A 19,248-nucleotide genomic window follows, 5' to 3' on the forward strand; every position below is an offset into this window, starting at 1 on the left:
AGGTTTGAAGTGGATTTGAAGGGTCTTCCCATTAGAAATACTCCACAAATGACCCCATTATAAAAATTACACCCCCCAAAGTATTCAAAATGACAATCAGTAAGTGTTTTAACCCTTTAGGTGTTTCACAGGAATAGCAGCAAAGTGAAGGAGAAAATTCACAATCTTTATTTTTTACACTCACATGTTCTTGTAAACCCAATTTTTGAATTTTTACAAGGGGTAAAAGGAGAAAATGTATACTTATGTTTGTAGCCCAATTTCTCTCGAGTAAGCACATACCTCATATGTCTATGTAAATTGTTCGGCGGGCGCAGTAGAGGGCTCAGAAGCGAAGGAGCGACAAGGGGATTTTGGAGAGTACGTTTTTCAGAAATGGTTTTTGGGGGGCATGTTGCATTTAGGAAGCCCCTATGGTGCCAGAACAGCAAAAATAACCCACATGGCATACCATTTTGGAAACTAGACCCCTTGGGGAACGTAACAAGGAATAAAGTGAGCCTTAATACCCCACAGGTGTTTCACGACTTTTGCATATGTAAAAAAAATATTATTTTTTTCCACTAAAATGTGTGTTTCCCCCCAAATTTCACATTTTTGCAAGGGTTAATAGCAGAAAATACCCCCCAAAATTTGTAACCCCATCTCTTCTGAGTATGGAGGTACCCCATAAGTTGGCATGAAGTGCATTACGGGCGAACTACAATGCTCCGAAGAGAAGGAGTGATATTTGACTTTTTGAGAGCAAATTTTGCTCAGGGGGCATGTCGCATTTAGGAAGCCCCTATGGTGCCAGAACAGCAAAAAAAAAACACATGGCATACCATTTTGGAAACTAGACCCCTTGAGGAACGTAACAAGGAATAAAGTGAGCCTTAATACCCCACACGGGTTTCACGACTTTTGCATATGTAAAAAAATATATATTTTTTTTTCACTAAAATATGTGTTTCCCCCCAAATTTCAAATTTTTGCAAGGGTTAATAGCAGAAAATACCCCCCAAAATTTGTAACCCCATCTCTTCTGAGTATGGAGGTACCCCATAAGTTGGCATGAAGTGCATTACGGGCGAACTACAATGCTCCGAAGAGAAGGAGTGATATTTGACTTTTTGAGAGCAAATTTTGCTCAGGGGGCATGTCGCATTTAGGAAGCCCCTATGGTGCCAGAAAAGCAAAAAAAAAACACATGGCATACCATTTTGGAAACTAGACCCCTTGAGGAACGTAACAAGGAATAAAGTGAGCCTTAATACCCCACACGGGTTTCACGACTTTTGCATATGTAAAAAAATATATATTTTTTTTTCACTAAAATATGTGTTTCCCCCCAAATTTCAAATTTTTGCAAGGGTTAATAGCAGAAAATACCCCCCAAAATTTGTAACCCCATCTCTTCTGAGTATGGAGGTACCCCATAAGTGGACCTGAAGTGCACTACGTGCGAACTACAATGCTCAGAAGAGGAGGAGCACCATTGAGCTTTTGGAAAGAGAATTCGTTTGGAATGGTAGTCAGGGGCCATGTGCATTTACAAAGCCCCCCATGGTGCCAGAACAGTGGACCCCCCCACATGTGACCCCATTTTGGAAACTACACCCCTCACAGAATTTAATAAGTGGTGCAGTGAGCATTTACACCCCACTGGCGTTTGACAGATCTTTGGGACAGTGGGCTGTGCAAATGGAAAATTACATTTTTCATTTTCACGGATCACTGTTCCAAAAATCTGTCAGACACCTGTGGGGCGTAAATGCTCACTGCAACCCTTATTACATTACATGAGGGGTGTAGTTTCCAAAATGGGGTCACATATGGGGGGGTCCATTGTTCTGGTACCATGGGGGCTTTGTAAACACAAGTGGCCTTCAATTCCGGACAAATTTTCTCTTCAAAATCCCAATGGCGCTCCTTCTCTTCTGAGCATTGTAGTGCACCCATACAGCACTTTACATCCACATATGGGGTATGCTCTTACTCAGAAGAAATTGGGTTACAAATTTTGGGGGGCTTTTTTTTATTTTCCCTTGTGAAAATGAAAAATTTAGGGTGACACCAGCATTTTAGTGAAAAAAAATTTTTTTTTTCACTTTCCCATCCAACTTTAATGAAAATTTGTGGGGTGTTCAGGCTCACTATACCCCTTGTTACGTTCCGTGAGGGGTGTCGTTTCCAAAATGGGGTCACATGTCTGTATTTATTGTTTTGTGTTTATGTCAGAACCGCTGTAAAATCAGCCACCCCTGTGCAAATCACCAATTTAGGCCTCAAATGTACATAGTGCGCTCTCACTCCTGAGCCTTGTTGTGCGTCCGCAGAGCATTTTACGCCCACATATGGGGTATCTCCGTACTCAGGAGAAATTGCGTTACAAATTTTGGTGGTCTTTTTTTCCTTTTACCTCCCGTGAAAATAAAAAGTAAAGGACAACACCAGCATGCTAGTGTAAAAAAAAATTTTTTTTTACACTAACAGGCTGGTGTAGACCCCAACTTTTCTTTTTCATAAGGGGTAAAAGGAAAAAAAGCCCCCAAAATTAGTAACGCAATTTCTCCCGAGTACGGCGATACCACATATGTGGCACTAAACTGTTTCCTTGAAATACGACAGGGTTCCGAAGTGAGAGAGCGCCATGCGCATTTGAGGACTAAATTAGGGATTGCACAGGGGTGGACATAGGGGTATTCTACGCCAGTGATTCCCAAACAGGGTGCCTCCAGCTGTTGATAAACTCCCAGCATGCCTGGACAGTCAGTGGCTGTCCGGAAATGCTGGGAGTTGTTGTTTTGCAACAGCTGGAGGCTCTGTTTTGGAAACACTGCCGTACAATACGTTTTTTATTTTTTATTAGGGGGACAGTGTAAGGGGGTGTATATGTTGTGTTTTACTCTTTATTATGTGTAGTGTAGTGTTTTTAGGGTACATTCACACTGGCGGGCGTTTACAGTGAATTTACGGCTAGGAGTTTGCGCTGCGGTGAAAAATTTGCCACAGCCCAAACTTGAAGCAGAAAACTTACTGTAAACCCGCCAGTGTGAATGTACCCTGTACGTTCACATGGGGGGGGGGGGGGAAACCTCCAGCTGTTTCAAAACTACAACTCCCAGCATGTACTGACAGACCGTGCATGCTGGGAGTTGTACTTTTGCAACAGCTGGAGGTACACTGGTTGGAAAACCTTCAGTTAGGTTCTGTTACCTAACTCAGTATTTTCCAACCAGTGTGCCTCCAGCTGTTGCAAAACTTCAACTCCCAGCATGTACTGATCGCCGAAAGGCATGCTGGGAGATGTAGTTATGCAACAGCTGGAGGGATCGCAACTACAACTCCCAGCATGCAGAGACAGCTGTTTGCTGTTTAGGCTTGCTGGGAGTTGCAGTTTTGCAACATCTGTAGAGCTATAGTTTAGAGACCACTGCATAGTGGTCTCCAAACTGTGGACCTCCAGATGTTGCAAAACTACAACTCCCAGCATGCCCAGACAGCAAACTGCTGTCTGGGCATGCTGGGAGTTGTAGTTTTGCAAGATCTGGAGGTGCACAGTATAGAGATCACTTTGCAGTGGTCTCAGACTGTAGACCTCCAGCTGTTGCAAAACTGCAACTCCCAGCAAGCCTAAACAGCTCTCTGGGCATGCTGGGAGTTGTAGTTTTGCCACATCTGGAGGGTTACAGTTTAGAGACCACTATAGTGGTCTCAGACTGTAGCCCTCCAGATGTTGCTAAGTAACTCACCGGCTTCCGTTGGATCCAGGGAGCTGCGTCGCGGTCCTCTTCTTCCGCCGATCGTCGCCCGCTGCCGCCGTCGCCGATGGGTAAGTGGATCTTCGGCGCCGGTCCCTGTCGGTTTCCCCGTTCTGCCCCGCCTATTGTGGGAGGGCAGGACGGGGAAACCGAAAGTACACCCCTCCGCCCCCGATCTGCTATTGGTGGTCGCGTCTAGACCACCAATAGCAGAGATAGGAGGGGTGGCAACCCTGCCACCTCACTCCTATCGCTACAGGGGGATCGTGGGTGTCTAGGACACCCGCGATCCCCCTTCTATTCCGGGTCACCGGGTCACCCTAGACCCGTATGACCCGGAATCGGCGCAAATCGCAAGTGTGAATTCACTTGCGATTTGCGCCGATCGCCGACATGGGGGGGTCTAATGACCCCCCTGGGCATTTGCGCGGGGTGCCTGCTGATAGATATCAGCAGTCACCCCGGCGCGATCCCCGCCCGGCGCGCGGCGGGGACCGAAATTCCCACGGGCGTACAGGTACGCCCTTGGTCCTTAAGTACCAGGGAGCAAAGGCGTACCTGTACGCCCTTGGTCCTTAAGGGGTTAAAGGGGTACTCCCGTGGAAAACCTTTTTTTTTATAAATTTTTTTTTATTTTTTTTAAATCAACTGGTGCCAGAAAGATGAACAGATTTCTACATCACTTCTATTAAAAAATCTTAATCCTTCCAGTACTTTTTAGGGGCTGTATACTAAAGAGAAATCCAAAAAAGAAATGTATTTCTCTGATGTCATGACCACAGTGCTCTCTGCTGACCTCTGCTGTCTTTTTTAGGAACTGTCCAGAGCAGCATATGTTTGCTATGGGGATTTTCTCCTACTCTGGACAGTTCCTAAAATGGACAGCAGAGGTCTGCAGAGAGCACTGTGGTCATGACATCAGAGGAAATGCATTTCTTTTTTGGATTTCTCTTTAGTATACAGCCCCTAAAAAGTACTGGAAGGATTAAGATTTTTTAATAGAAGTGATTTACAAATCTGTTTAACTTTCTGGCACCAGTTGATTAACAAAAAAAAAAAAAAAAAAAGTTTTCCACGGGAGTACCCCTTTAAGAAACACTGGTCTAGACCGCAAGGGAATACGCCTTCTGTTACCACCAAATATTCCACATTTTGTCTAATTGCAGAGTACCTGCTGTCATTTTTCTGCATCCTAGTTGCTATGTGTTCATGCACAGTTAAGTCCCCTGGCCTTGTTTCCAAGCCAAAAGTTTGACTTTTTGGGCTACAATTCTTACATTAGGACCACTTCTGGGTAGCCTCCTGTACCTTCGTCCCACCAGTTACACCAAATATAGATTTTAGATTTCTCTTCAATTTATTACATTTGCATTTTGTAAATAAATTTAAAAAAATAAACAATGAACACTTATTTTGAAAGAACAAAATCACTCCCCCATGCATTCACCTATGGCGCCACAATGTTGCTGCTTGCATGGTTTTAGCCACATGCAGTCACCTGATTGTGGAAACCCAGACTTACTTTTTCAGCACTTTTTCACACTGCTTAATCTTTTAAGGACTGAGCGTTTTTCAGTTTTTGCATTTTTGTCTTTTCCTCCTTATCTTTTAAAAATCATAACCCTTTCAATTATCCACCCAAAAATCCATATGATGGCTTGTTTTTTGCACTACCATCTACGGCGAAGCAAAAAAAATAATCATTGTGCAACAAAGTTGAAGAAAAGACGCCATTTTGTAACTTTTGGGGGCTTCTGTTTTTACACAGTAAATTTTTTCGGTAAAAATGACACCTTATCTTTATTCTGTAGGTCCATACGGTTAAAATGATACCCTACTTATATACTTACACACTTATATCTGACCCCTATAACTTTTTCCGCATACAGGTCTTATTTTTTCCGACAGAAATATGCATATAGAAACACAAATATATACAGTGTACAGAAAAAACTTAAACAGGTGATGAATACTTACAATGCTCCACAAATATACTCCTCCAGCATGCTCGTATCCACCATAGGATTATCCAACGCTCTGTGTACATCCTGACCTGCAAGATTACACAAGTATTGTCAGGCAGTATGTACTGTAGTTATAATAAAATACTGACAGTAGGGCCACTGAAAAGCAGAAGACTGTAGACTCTATTAGCTGCTGGGTTCTTGACATATGCAACGTATTTCTCAATGTATTTAAATCACAAGATATAGCCAGAAGTATTAAGTAATTAAATGTAGAATGATGTACAACCTTCAGCCACTGGAAAAGCCTTTCCACAGAAGTATAAAGCTACCTCAGTGGTATGAAACAGTCTAAATAGCTTTGGGTCACTGACCAGCGAAAAACAGTAACATAGGAGATAGATGTGGGGCTGTAAAAAATGTTTACAACGCATATTGCAGCATACCATTGGTACTAGTGACTGTTTGCTCTATTTCCAGAACATATATATACTGTATTTTGTACGAATTATTCAAAAACATGCTCATTTTGTATACGAGAAAAGACTAAACATAGTCACTAGCTAGGCCTAGATTTATCAAACTGTGATTTTCCTACATCAACCAATCCTAGCTCAGCTTTCACTTTACCACAGCTCGTTAGCTGAGCTGTGATTGGTTGTTGTAGAAAATCACTCCATTTTTCCTCTCACACAGTTTGATAATTCTGGGCGCTAAAGATTAACTCCTTAACGACCATGGACGTAAATATACGTTCTGGTGCGGAGGTACTTCGCGCACCGGGACATACATTTACATCCTGTATATGACAGCAAGCATCGGAGCGGTGCTCACATCATGCACTGCAGGTCCCAGCTGCTATCAGCAACCGGGGGACCCGCCGGTAATGGCGGACATCAGCGATCGCACTGATTTAAGTGATTTTGAACAATTTTAGCATCATGACATCACAGCTCCGTCCCTGTGATGTCCCCTCCCACCCACTCAATACAAGTCTAGGAGAGGGGGCGTCGTGACCATCATGCCCCTCCCATAGACTTGTATTAAGTGGGTGGGCGTGACCTCACGGGGGAGGAGCAGTGACGTTACGATGCTCTGTCCCCTGAATCGCCCCGTCATCACGCACAGAGCCAGTTTGCTCTGTAGTGATGACGGTGGGGTGACGCTGCAGAGCTCGCGGGGGTCCCCAGCGGCATAACCCCCGCAATCAGACATCTTATCCCCTAACCATTGGATAGGGAATAAGATGTCTGGGGCAGAGTACCCCTTTAAAAAGTGTAAAATAAAAAATTATGAAAGTCTCTAAAATTATATGAAACCTCTTCCCTAATAAAAAATAAAATGTACCTTATTTTCCCATTTTACAAAAAGAAGAGAAAAAAAAAACATATATGGTATCACCTCATGCCTAAGTGTCCAAACTACTAAAATATAATGTTTATTATCCCTCACGGTAAACGGCATAAATGTAAAAAAAATACCAAACACCAAAAATACAGATTTTTAATTGCATCATATATCAGAAATTTTTTTTTTTATAAAGAGCAATCAAAAAGTCTTTTCAGAAGAAAAATGGTAGGGGTCAGAAGATGACAATTTTATGAATACGAATTTTGTTAAAGAAAATTTGGTAAAAATAATAATAGAAAAACTATAAAAATTGGTTATCATTTTAATCGCATTGACCTACAGAACATAATGGATTATAAAAGCCAAAACACCCCAAAAGTTGCAAAATTGAATTTTTTTTTTTTTTTTTTTATACTTTTCCGTCCAAAAAATTATTTTGGGGTTTTGCTTTACATTTCATGTTAAAATGAAAGGTGTCAATACAAAGTACAGTATTGGAGCAAAAATCAAGCCCTCATATGGGTCTGTAGGTGGAAAAATAAAAGAGTTATGTATTTTAAAAGGAACGAAAATGGAAAAATGAATCCTTCTAGTACTTATCAGCTGCTGTATACTACAGAAGAAGTTGTATAGTTCTTTTCTGCCTGATCACAGTGCTCTCTGCTGACACCTCTGTCTGTGTCAGGAACTGTTTAAAGCAGGAGAGGGAATATGGGGATTTTCTCCTGCTCTGGACAGTTCCTGACACAGAAAGAGGTGTCAGCAGTGCGCACTGTGGTCAGACTAAAAAGAACTACTCGACTACCTCTGTAGTATACAGCAGCTGATAAGTACTGGAAGGATTAAAATTTTTAAATAGAAGCAATTTACAAATCTGCTTAACTTTTTGTCACCAGGTGATTTAAAAAAAAATTGTTTTCCACCGAAGTACCCCTTTAGGGACAAAATGGTCTGAGTCCTTAAGGGGTTAAGTTACTGAAGTGTAACAGTCAAATGACCCACTTATACTATGCAGTTTGCACAGACATTGCTTGTGACAAACTTCTCTTACAAATGTAATCTTTTCTCAGCACTCAATACATTTGAACAGTGAACAGCAAAAGTGGGATTAGTTTTAATGTCCAAGTAAAAAAATGATTTATTAATAGGAAAGCCGGAAAAATTGACATCTGCTCATACAAACCTACACCAGGCGTACATTTCCTTTTCTGAGTTTTATACAGTTTGAAATGTACCAATCATTTACATATCACTCCAGTTTATATATATTTTTTTGTTATGTGGGCCTATTTTTCTCCAAGATTAAAATATACCTGGAGTAATTTTAAATGATTAGGAATTTTGCTGTGGACACATACATGGTGTAAAATGATGCAACATGTGAATGCACCTAATCTGTTTCATAGTTTGTTTTTAATTAATTTTTCTTTTAATTAAAAGCATGTATATCAAAATACATTTCTATAAGAAAGACAATGCATAACTTCATTTATTAATACTGGTGCGTTGGTATCTGTACCTGCAAACCACCAATTACGGTACATATTACACTGCACAGCTTTAAAAGACTCCAACCTAATGTCCCTCCCAGGGCCACAGTATTAGAGTTTAGAGTCTTGAAATAGCACTTATGAAATCAAAATTGACACACCATTAAAATGAGATTCTCACTGATACAAAAACCAACAAATCACTACACTTGATAAAGTGCAAATAGGAAGAACAAAAAATGGGGTGTCATCTTAAATCAGATATATGTAGGCGGTAAAGTAGCCAAACACAAGTGGCTGATGCTATCCCCTATATGTAAAGACAGACCCCCACACCACCAAAATCCTGTAAAACACTGTACATTGTCGCATACCCCCCCCCCCCCCTACCGATATTTGGGACTAATCAGGCAATTCAAAAGGAAAGGGTACAAAGTACAGAGAATAAATTCTTGCAAACATAGCATTGATAGTGATACAACAAATGCTGTGTGGAACATGTCTGAATAAATACACAGTTAGACCACTCACTAAGGTCCCCAGGGATAGTATGGATGGGTGACCCTGTCAACAAGGTCCTAGATGTCACAGAGACCACACTCATTTAAACCTTTCTGGCACCATACAGTTTTACAGGAGGCGTCACCCATGTGTGCGTCCTCCCAACTGTATCATGTCTAGGTCAGACAGCATCCCTACAGTAATTGCCAAATATGTTCTCTGTCCTGTAATTAACAGACCCACCCTAAGCCTTATTTTTGTGCTTGTTTCTTTTTCTGTATTATCTCTATTGGGTTGACCCGGGGGAAACCTACCTCTGAGGCATGAGTGCGCAATAGAACTTTAGTTGCTTGTATATCTCATTGTTCTGGTATCATCTACTATTTAAATGAGGTGTGATGTTCCCTACCAGATCACTTTCAATTGTTTTTTTTTGTTGTTTATCAGCACTTCACTTTCGTTAAGATCCCCCTTTCCCACACAACCTGTCACCTATTTACAAGGCTGTAAAAAATGTGGATGTATCTTTACATATTGTGTACAAAACCTCTTTCCCATAGACTTACATGGAGCATTTGCTCGCAATTTTGCAGATGCGTTTTTACAAATTAAATACACCTGAAACAACACCTTGTGAACCTAGCCTAAAAGTTAACAGTTTTTCGTCTGTGGGCTACATTTTATATTTTTTGTGGTCCTCGAATTAATGGGTGGTGACTAGCTGCTCTAATGTCTCTCATATACTGCACAAACAATAGAGGGAATGCTATTCTCCTATGTCTCCATTTTCACACAAGAGGCAGCAGCATGGAGAACATTATAGACTGGTACTGAGCATTGTAAAAGCCCTAGGGTGAGATATAGCAACAAAAAGCCTTTCACTGCCTATTTTGCACTTTCCAATTTTGACCAAAGGCTTCTCATAATATATTCTTTTCACATCACTGCACATTCATTCCATTAATGTTTGCAGAAGTGCTTTGATCCAGACATATTGGTAAGTGTTCAGTTAGGCTTCCTTGTTTTAGGTCTTGTTACTGCCTCTCTATACAGCTGTAAGAATTGACTAGCTGAATGTATAATTATTTTTTTCACCTGAACCATTCAAATGTAGTTTTGCATTAATCTTCATCAGTTAATGGATATATAACCAGAGATCCCAGCTAACCCCTTCCTGCACTACTAACTTTGCATTATTAAGACCAACTTTCTATGCCCTGATGTTATGTTACAGGGATGGCATATGCACAGAAGCTAATTGCCAGGCCGCACATGTCTTCTGTAATATATAGCCTCAGACCCCTGCTAAAGTCAGGATTGGACATAACTTAGAACTTGGCTGTTTAACTCCTTAGATGCTACAATCAATAGTGACCACATCATCTAGGTGGTAAGACCCTCTGTGCCCAGCATCACAGGGGCGCTGACAGGTTGTCATGGCAGATTGGGACCTAACAAAAGCTGCTATACTACAGATGGAAATAGAGTACAGTACCCTTATATATTTGTCAAGCTCAAACACACTGAATGGAGCTACAGGACACATCCTTGACTGCTGCTCCATTGTAATAAAACCCCTGCTCTGGTGATTGGTGTGGTCAAGGCACTCAGAGCCCTACCAATCTAGCAGTTATCACTTATCCAGTAGAAACAGCTTTAGCTATCCATAGACTGATATTACATTTTTTTTATTGAGGGTTTGTTTTAATATATATAGGTTTCGGTTTCCATCACGGCACCATAATAAAATAATGTATCTAGTAATATTTGCATTGCTTTTTAAGAGAAAGAGTAGTATAGTATGCAGGGACTTTGTGTAAAAAAAAAAAAAAAAAAAAAAAAAAAGGCACTGTAAAAGTAGTAGATGGAAGCTATGACCTTAATGTGAGCACAGACTGAAAGATTATGTTGATTATTCTCTATAGTTATTTTAGTTAATATACACTATGCACTGCAGATATACATACAATCATTTAGATGAACAGACTCCTCCGGAGACGGGAAATGAATTACTGTAGAAAGGACAAGAAAAGCAGAAAGAGCAAAAAGTTCACACACATAAGCTAATAAAATAGAAAAATAATTACTTAACAGTTATGTTCAAGAAACCAAAAAGGTACCTTCAAAGAATTGTTGTAACGCCTCATTTTCTCCTAATACATCCACACGGTCCATGACAATTTCTTTAACAATTGTTTAAAGACAATAAAGTTGTTACAAATTCCAGTCAGCTAGCCATACCGTCTAGTAAGAACGCATTATGCATAGTCATAGCTCTTTTCAGTATAGCAGAAAAACTGCTTAAATCCACTTCGTCTACATACTTCACGGTTAAAGAGTCATTTTAAAGTAAATTTACAAATTTTTTTCAGAATATACAGTTAAAATAGGTTTTCAATTCTGCAGCAGATTACACCATGACCATCCCTTCCTGGTTCGGGAGACCTTTGCTCCACGAGCTTAGTACAGCACATGCGTAGACACTAGAGTAATAACCATTAATTCTTATCTAACATTTGTCCTTCCATGCAGCAAAAATATTTTTACAATGTATGCAATTAAGGATCATGAAAACACCCCCAGAATATTATGTGAATGACACAGCAGGATGATGTTAAAAGCAACAAACGTAATGAAGATGCCTCAGTAAAATTCTTACACTCATAACTATTCTAAATGGTAATCCAGAATATGATGTAATCCGATCGCTGGCCATATGAACCTGAGGCACCTAGCAGCAGACAGAGGCTGTTTCATTTTCTTACATGTATCCGCATACAAGTCTTCCTGGGTATGTTGTTCCTGGAGGGATATGCCAAATGGAAAATGATTTAGGTAAACTAGAACAATGGTCAGAACTCTGGCAACTTAATGTGGATAAGTGCAATATAATGCACCTGGCGAATAATAACCCAAGAGCGGAATATAAAATATTTGATACAGTCCTAACCTCAGTATCTGAGGAAAGGGATTTATGGGTCATAGAGCAGCTGGAAATTCTAGCCGAATGCTTGGGCGTATAGGGTAAAGACTTCCTGCAGAAATGGTACCTGTAAATACAGTGAAGAAATGTAAGCATACATATAAGATAGGGCCTGGGACTATTCATAGTAATCAGAATATTGGAAAGACTAGATGGGCCAAATGGTTCTTATCTGCCGGCACATTTTATGTTTCTATTCTACACACACAGAGATCAATGTACATATTCATTTTTTTTTTTTCAAGTTAGGCTTCGTGTTGAAAAGCCACAAATTATCAGCAATGGGTGTAAAGTTGCAAAAAAAATTGCTAAATAAAACAGAGTCTTTCAAGAAAACAACTTTAATGTAGTATGGTATGGCTAGCTTTTTGCAGTGGTCAGCAATTCATCTAATTTATAAAGGGATTCTTTTTCTAGATATTTCTTTAGCCCTACTTCTGCTGGATCTGAGTCCAGTAAGGAAACAGTGTCTCTGGGTAAGGAAACTGTCTCTTGCTTATCGGTGGTGCTCTGACGTCATACAGCAATAACATCATCGAAATGGAAAGGTAAATGAAAACGTCGGCCACTCACCATTTCTTCTTTTTCTTGCAAACACATACTCACTGTATACATAGTAGCATCAGGGGTGGACACACACAGGGGGGGTACAGGTAGGCGACAGCAGCCGTTGTTTCGCACTAGTTCAGTGCTTCATCGGGCCTCAAACATAATGGACTTCACTGGGGTTAAATACAGGTGTGTGATTTCTATAACCTATTACCTACTAGAAACAACACCACGTGATCTAAAAATGTAACAGATAACAGATAGGAGGTGTTTCGTTAACCCCTTAAGGACGCAGGGTTTTTCTGTTTTTGCATTTTAATTTTTTCCTCATCACCTTCATAACGCTTTCAATTTTGCACCTAAAATTCCATATTATGGCTTATTTTTGCGCCATCAATTCTACTTTGCAGTGACAGTCATTTTACCAAAATATCCACAGCGAAGCAGAAAAAAAATTCATTGTGCGACAAAATTGAAGAAAAAATGCCATTTTGTAACTTTTGGGGGCTTCCGTTTCTACGAAGTGCATTTTTCAGTAAAAATGACATCTTATCTTTATTCTGTAGGTCCTTACGGTTAAAATGATACCTACTAATATAGGTTTGATTTTGTATTACTTCAAAAAAAAAAAATACTAACTACATGTAGGAAAAATTATGTTTAACCCCTTAAGGACCGAGTGTTTTTCGTTTTTTGCTCTTTCGTTTTTTCCTCCTTACCTTTAAAAAATCATAACTCTTAAAATTTTGCACCTAAAAATCTGTTTTATGGCTTATTTTTTGCGCCACTAATTCTACTTTGTAATGATATCAGTAATTTTACCCAAAAGTCTACGGCGAAGCGGGAAAAAAAATCATTGTGCGAAAAAATTGAAAAAATACAGCCATTTTGTAACTTTTGGGGCTTCCGTTTCTACGTAGTACATTTTTTGCGCGTACGCCATTGACCGTGCGGTTTAATTAGTGGTATATTTTTTTTTAATCGGACTTTTACGCACGCGGCGATACCACATATGTTTATTTTTATTTACACAGTTTTTTTTATTATTGGAAATGCAGGGTGATTCAAACTTTTATTAGGGGAAGGGATCATTGAAAGGCTTAATGATTCTTTTTACACTTCTGTTTTGCAATATTATAGACCCCATAGGGGCTATAACATTGCATTTACTTATCTTTAACTGTGTTCAATGCATCTCCGTAGGGATGCATTGATCGCTCAAGCCTGGATCTCAGGCTTGAAGCATTCAATCGGCGATCGGACTGCAGGAAGGAAGGTAAGAGACCTTCCTCCTGTAGTACAGCTGTTTGGGATGCCGCGATTTCACCGCGGCAATCCCGAACAGCTCCCTGAGCTAACCGACACTTTTTATTTTCACTTTAAGCCGCGTGGCTCAGCTTTGAGCTCGCGGTTAAAGGGTTAATAGCGCGCGGCACCGCGATCAGTGCCGCGCGCTATTAGAGGCGGGTCCCGGCTTCATTATGACGCCGGGCCCGCCGCGATATGATGCGGGGTCAACGTGGGACCCCGCGTTATATCTTTAAGGGGTTAAAATTGTCTTTTTTTTTTTACCCCTATAACTTTTTTATTTTTCCGTGTATGGACGGGTATGAGGGCTCATTTTTTGCGCCGTGATCTGAAGTTTTTATCGGTACCATTTTTATATTGATCGGACTTTTTGATTGCTTTTTATTCACTTTTTTATGATATAAAAAGTGACCAAAAATACGCTATTTTGGACATTGGAATTTTTTTTGCGCTTACACCATTGACCATGCGCTTTAATTAACGATATATTTTTTATAGTTCGGACATTTCCGCACGCGGCGATACCACGTGTTTATTTTTATTTACACAGTCATATTTTTTATGGGAAAAGGGGTGTGATTCAAACTTTTATTAGGGAAGGTGTTAAATGATCTTTATTAACTTTTTTTTTTTTTACACTTTTCTTTTGCAGTGTTATAGCCCCCCTGGTGGCTATTTCACTGCACATACCGATCTCATACACATATCATTGCCGTGCATTGACACTGCAAAGATCAGTGTAATCGGCGGTCGTTTGCGCAAGCCTGGATTTCAGGCTTGGAGCAATCAATCACCGATCAGACGCGATGGAAGCAGATGAGGGGACCTCCGCTCGTGTTCCAGCTGATCGGGACATCGCGATTTCACCGCGATGGTCCCGATCAGCCTGACTGAGCTGCCAGGAAGCTTTTACTTTAATTTTAGACGCGGCGATCAACTTTGAACGCCGCGTCTAATGGGGTTAATAGCATGCGGCCCAATGATCGCACACTATTAGTCCAGGGTCCCGGCAGAAAATGACAGGAATACCATACGGCCAGTTTATAAGATTAAAAAGGAATGATAGTAATGAAGAAAATTACCACGCACAAGCAGATGAACTGGAAGAAAGCTATACCCGGTACCAGAGCAGATTTACATTTGTTACAAAAAGAAATTCATTGGATTATTAACACACAAGCCAAAAGACCATTAGGACTGAACGATAAAATTGATATGGCAGTATGCTTTTAGGAATAATTGTGTCAGTTTTTTAAAATCCAAAGTTGGCTCCAAGAGATTTAATGAAACACCTCCTATCTGTTACCCATTACATTTTTAGATCACGTGGTGTTGTTTCTAGTTGGTGATAGGTTATAGGAATCACACATCTGTATTTAACCCCAGTGAAGTCCATTATGTTTGAGGCCCAATGAAGCACTGAACTAGTGGGAAACAACAGCTGCTGTCGCCTAACTGTACCCCCCCCTCCCCCCGTGTGTGTCCACCCCTGATACTACTATGTATACAGTGAGTATGTATTTGCAATAAAAATAAGAAATGGAAATGTTTTCATTTACCTTTCCTTTACGTTGATGTTATTGCTGTATGACGTCAGAGCACCACCGATAAGCAAGAGACAGTTTCCTTCCCTCACTAGACATGGTGACCCAGATCCAGCAGAAGTAGGCAGTGCCGAACGTTTCTGTTTCTTAATTTCCATATAAAGAAAGTGAGGTGGAGCACTCAGCGTGTATGGAATAGAATATCTTTATTAATCGTCCATTCGAGATATATACAAAAAAGGCATGGCGGTATGGCTTCCACTATCTTTGAGGCATTACTTGCACTGTTTTTGCCATCCAGTAGGGCCTATTGCAAAAGGATAGTGATGACCACAGCAGCGGTTTTGTAGTTTTTCTCGATATATTAAATTGAGCTCAGATAATAAGGTACTGTTTAGGTTGGTTAAGTAAAACGAGGAGTGGCTGTGTTGAAATTTGACAGACACTGGAATGGAATGGCTGCCTTTCAGGTAGGGATGCTTATTTAAGTGGTCTCTTAATTTTTAACAGTGCAGAATATTGTGCTGATGCTATATAAGTGTGCAATAAAAGAAACCTAGAGGCTAGTGAGTTTAAAAAGGGGGCAGGTCTACTTTTTATCACAACAGTACAAGGAAATTATAAAAAATAGTTCTGTGTACACACTGACTGCTGAGGTAATAACAGTCATCTATCTTACATGCAACGCCATATCATAACTTAGAGGGGAAATGTGATTCAGGCATCATCCTTTAGTGATGTTCAGCTTTCCAAGTGCTCTGGCTGCCTGGAAAAGTCCAGGATGACAGTTTTAGGTCATCTAGGACTGTATCCACCTTTTCCAGGCAACTGGAGCACTTGGAAAGCTGAACTAATTTATGCAGACTAAAGTCATCAACGGCCGAGCCGCAAGGTTCGTTACGAATCAATTTACTGTAAGTTCGCTAAACTCTAATCACGAGATATCACTTTCTTCCAATTCTCTGTGCCTACAGGCTTGCTTCTCTTTATCCCACTGTAAACTTGTTTTCTCCTGATTAGGTTTGAGGTTCTATTGGGGAGATTTACCAAAATGTGTGTATATGCAGAGTTGTGCTGTTGCCAATAGCAATCAGACTGCTTGTTTCATTTTCTAGGCCTTTAAAAAAAAAAAAAGAGAAAGAAAGAGCAATCTGGTTGCTATGGGAAATTGCACATCTCCTCTAGACAGGTTTAGATCTCCTCGTAAATGTAATTCATTCTGCTGAATACTCACATTTTTGTTACAAACATTGACTCCTGTTCCCATCCATTTGTTCCGCTGTGAATTTTCTATTTCCAATGTATACTGCTTTGAGTTTTCTATCTTAAAACTTTTTCCTTGGTCTACTGGCATGTTTTCCTTTTATAAAACTTTCACATTTTGTTGCATACCTGCAAACACAGCTAACTGGGAACCACCATCATCTTTTCCAGAATCTCTGTTATATTTTCATTTTGCAATAATATGCATTTATTCCATATAATTTCAATAACCCAATCCAACAAGCTCAGTAAGCACCGTAAGCAATTTATTTTCAGCTGGGACTAGGGCGAACTTCACACAAGCAATATTTTGGTAAGTATTTGTATGCCAGTACTAGGAGTGTAGAATGTATCCTACACAAAAGGAAAAACTCTAGCAAAACTTTTTGTCCCTTTAATGTATTTTAGTGCATTGTGGATACCATAACATGGAGTTTATTTCATAAAAGGCAATTTACGTGTTTCAAGGAGTACAACCCTCTTCCTCAGATTGGCACACAGTGATAGTGATAAACATGCTTTATATATTGTTTGAAAATGGCACCCTTGAGGGGCGGGGCAAGGCCATGCAACAACTACACTGCTCAAAAAAAAATAAAGGAAACCCTTAAACAACACAATGTAACTCCAAATCAATCACACTTCTGTGAAATCACACTGTTCACTAGGAAGAAACACTGATTGACAATTTCACATGCTGTTGTGCAAATGGAACAGACAACAGGTGGAAATTATAGGCAATTAGCAAGACACCCCCCAATAAAGAAGTGCTTTTGCAGGTCGTGACCAAAGACCACTTCTCTGTTCCTATGCTTCCTGTTTTGATGCTGGCGGTGCTTTCACTCTAGCGGTAGCATGAGACGAAGTCTACAAACCACACAAGTGGCTCAGGTAGTGAAGCTCATCCAGGATGGCACATCAATGCGAGATGTGGCAAGAAGGTTTGCTGTGTCTGTCAGCGTAGTGTCCAGAGCATGGAGGCGCTACCAGGAGACAGGCCAGTACATCAGGATATGTGAAGGAGGTCAACAACCCAGCAGTAGGACCACTACCTCCGCCTTTGTGCAAGTAGAAGCAGAAGCACTGCCAGAGCCATGCAAAATGACCTCCAGCAGGCCACAAATGTGCATGTGTCCACTCAAACGGTCAGAAACAGACTCCAGGAGGGTGGTATGAGGGCCCGTTGTCCACAGGTGGGGGTTGTGCTTACAGCCCAACACTGTGCAGGACATCTGGCATTTGCTAGAGAGACCAAGATTGGCAAATTCGTCACTGGTGCTCTGCTATCTTCACAGAAGAAAGCAGGTTCACACTGAGCACATGTGACAGAGTCTGAAGACGCTGTGGAGAACGTTCTGCTGCCTGCAACATCCTCCAGCATGACCAGTTTGGCGGTGGGTCAGTAATGGTGTGGGGTGGCATTTCTTGTGGGGTCGCGCACAGCCTTCCATGTGCTTGTCAGTGGTAGCCTGACTGCCATTAGGAGATGAAATCCTCAGACCCCTTGTGCGACCATATGCAGATACGGTTAGCCCTGGGTTCCTTCTAATGCTAGACCTCATTTTGTTGGAGTGTGTCAGCAATTCCTGCAAGAGGAAGGCATTGATGCTATGGACTGGCCCGCAAAGCACATCATGTCTCGCTCCATCCACCAACGCCACATTGCACCACAGACTATCCAGGAGTTGGGGGATGCTTTAGTCCAGGTCTGGGAGGACATTCCTCAGGAGACCAGCCGCCACCTCATCAGGAGCATGCCCAGGCGTTGTAGGGAAATCATACGGGCACATGGAGGCCACACACACACTACTGAGCCTCATTTTGACTTGTTTTAAGGACATTACATCAAAGTTGGATCAGCCTGTAGTGTGGTCTTCCACTTTGATTTTGAGTGTGACTCCATATCCAGACCTCCATGGGTTGATAAATTTGATTTCCATTGATCATTTTTATTTGATTTTGTTGTTAGCACATCCAACTATGTAAAGACGAAAGTACTTCATACAATTAGTGCATTCATTCAGTTGTAGGATGTGTTCTCTTAGTGTTCCCTTTTTTTTTTTTTTTTTTTTTTTTTTTTTTGAGCAGTGTATGTGTTTTAGGTTTGTCTTTTAGGTCCGTGATATCCAGAACGGATGACTCATTTTGATCACTTTTCCAGTTGTATGCTCAGTTTATGAGCAACGTTTAATTTTGTTCTAATACACCAAGTATTTTGCCATATATGCATGTAATTATACTATGCTTAAATGAATGTGGTTCCCCTGAGAACGTCCCTATGTACACAACTATACTCAGGGATAGAAACGTGTGTTGGGAACATTTTTCTTTTTGGTGACATACTTGTACTATTCTGACACAAAAATTTATGGTATATAGACACATCTGCAAATATTGTGTGGTGGCCGGATTGGCCTATGCTCGTCTATTAGAAGATCGACAGCACTCTGCTGCCTACCGCTTGGGAGAATTTTTCCCCATGTGTTGATACTGAGTTATTAATTTTATGTATTCTTCTGGATAGGGTACACTATTTTTTGTGGATTTTAATGC

The 19,248-nt window shown here is 40.6% G+C and overlaps 1 protein-coding gene across 5 annotated transcripts in view; it reads right to left on the reverse strand.

The window, feature by feature from the left end:
* Positions 1-11,480, reverse strand: part of MYRFL (myelin regulatory factor like) — a 129,227-nt gene extending 117,747 nt beyond the window's left edge. For 2 of the 5 annotated variants that reach the window (XM_056574136.1, XM_056574135.1), the window contains exons 1-3: positions 11,169-11,480; positions 11,016-11,060; positions 5,721-5,796 (exon numbers count right to left, since the gene is read on the reverse strand). In XM_056574136.1, coding sequence (XP_056430111.1) covers positions 5,721-5,796; positions 11,016-11,060; positions 11,169-11,223 — 176 coding nt within the window. In that variant the 5' untranslated portion in view covers positions 11,224-11,480. Of the gene's footprint in view, positions 1-5,720; positions 5,797-6,153; positions 6,281-6,541; positions 6,669-11,015; positions 11,061-11,168 lie in introns of those variants that run through there. The other 3 variants (XM_056574139.1, XM_056574140.1, XM_056574137.1) reach the window with 3 other exon arrangements.
* Positions 11,481-19,248: the final 7,768 nt, after the last annotated feature.

This window comes from Hyla sarda, chromosome 4 (genome assembly GCF_029499605.1).
Source record: "Hyla sarda isolate aHylSar1 chromosome 4, aHylSar1.hap1, whole genome shotgun sequence".
Taxonomy (NCBI): Eukaryota; Metazoa; Chordata; class Amphibia; order Anura; family Hylidae; genus Hyla; species Hyla sarda.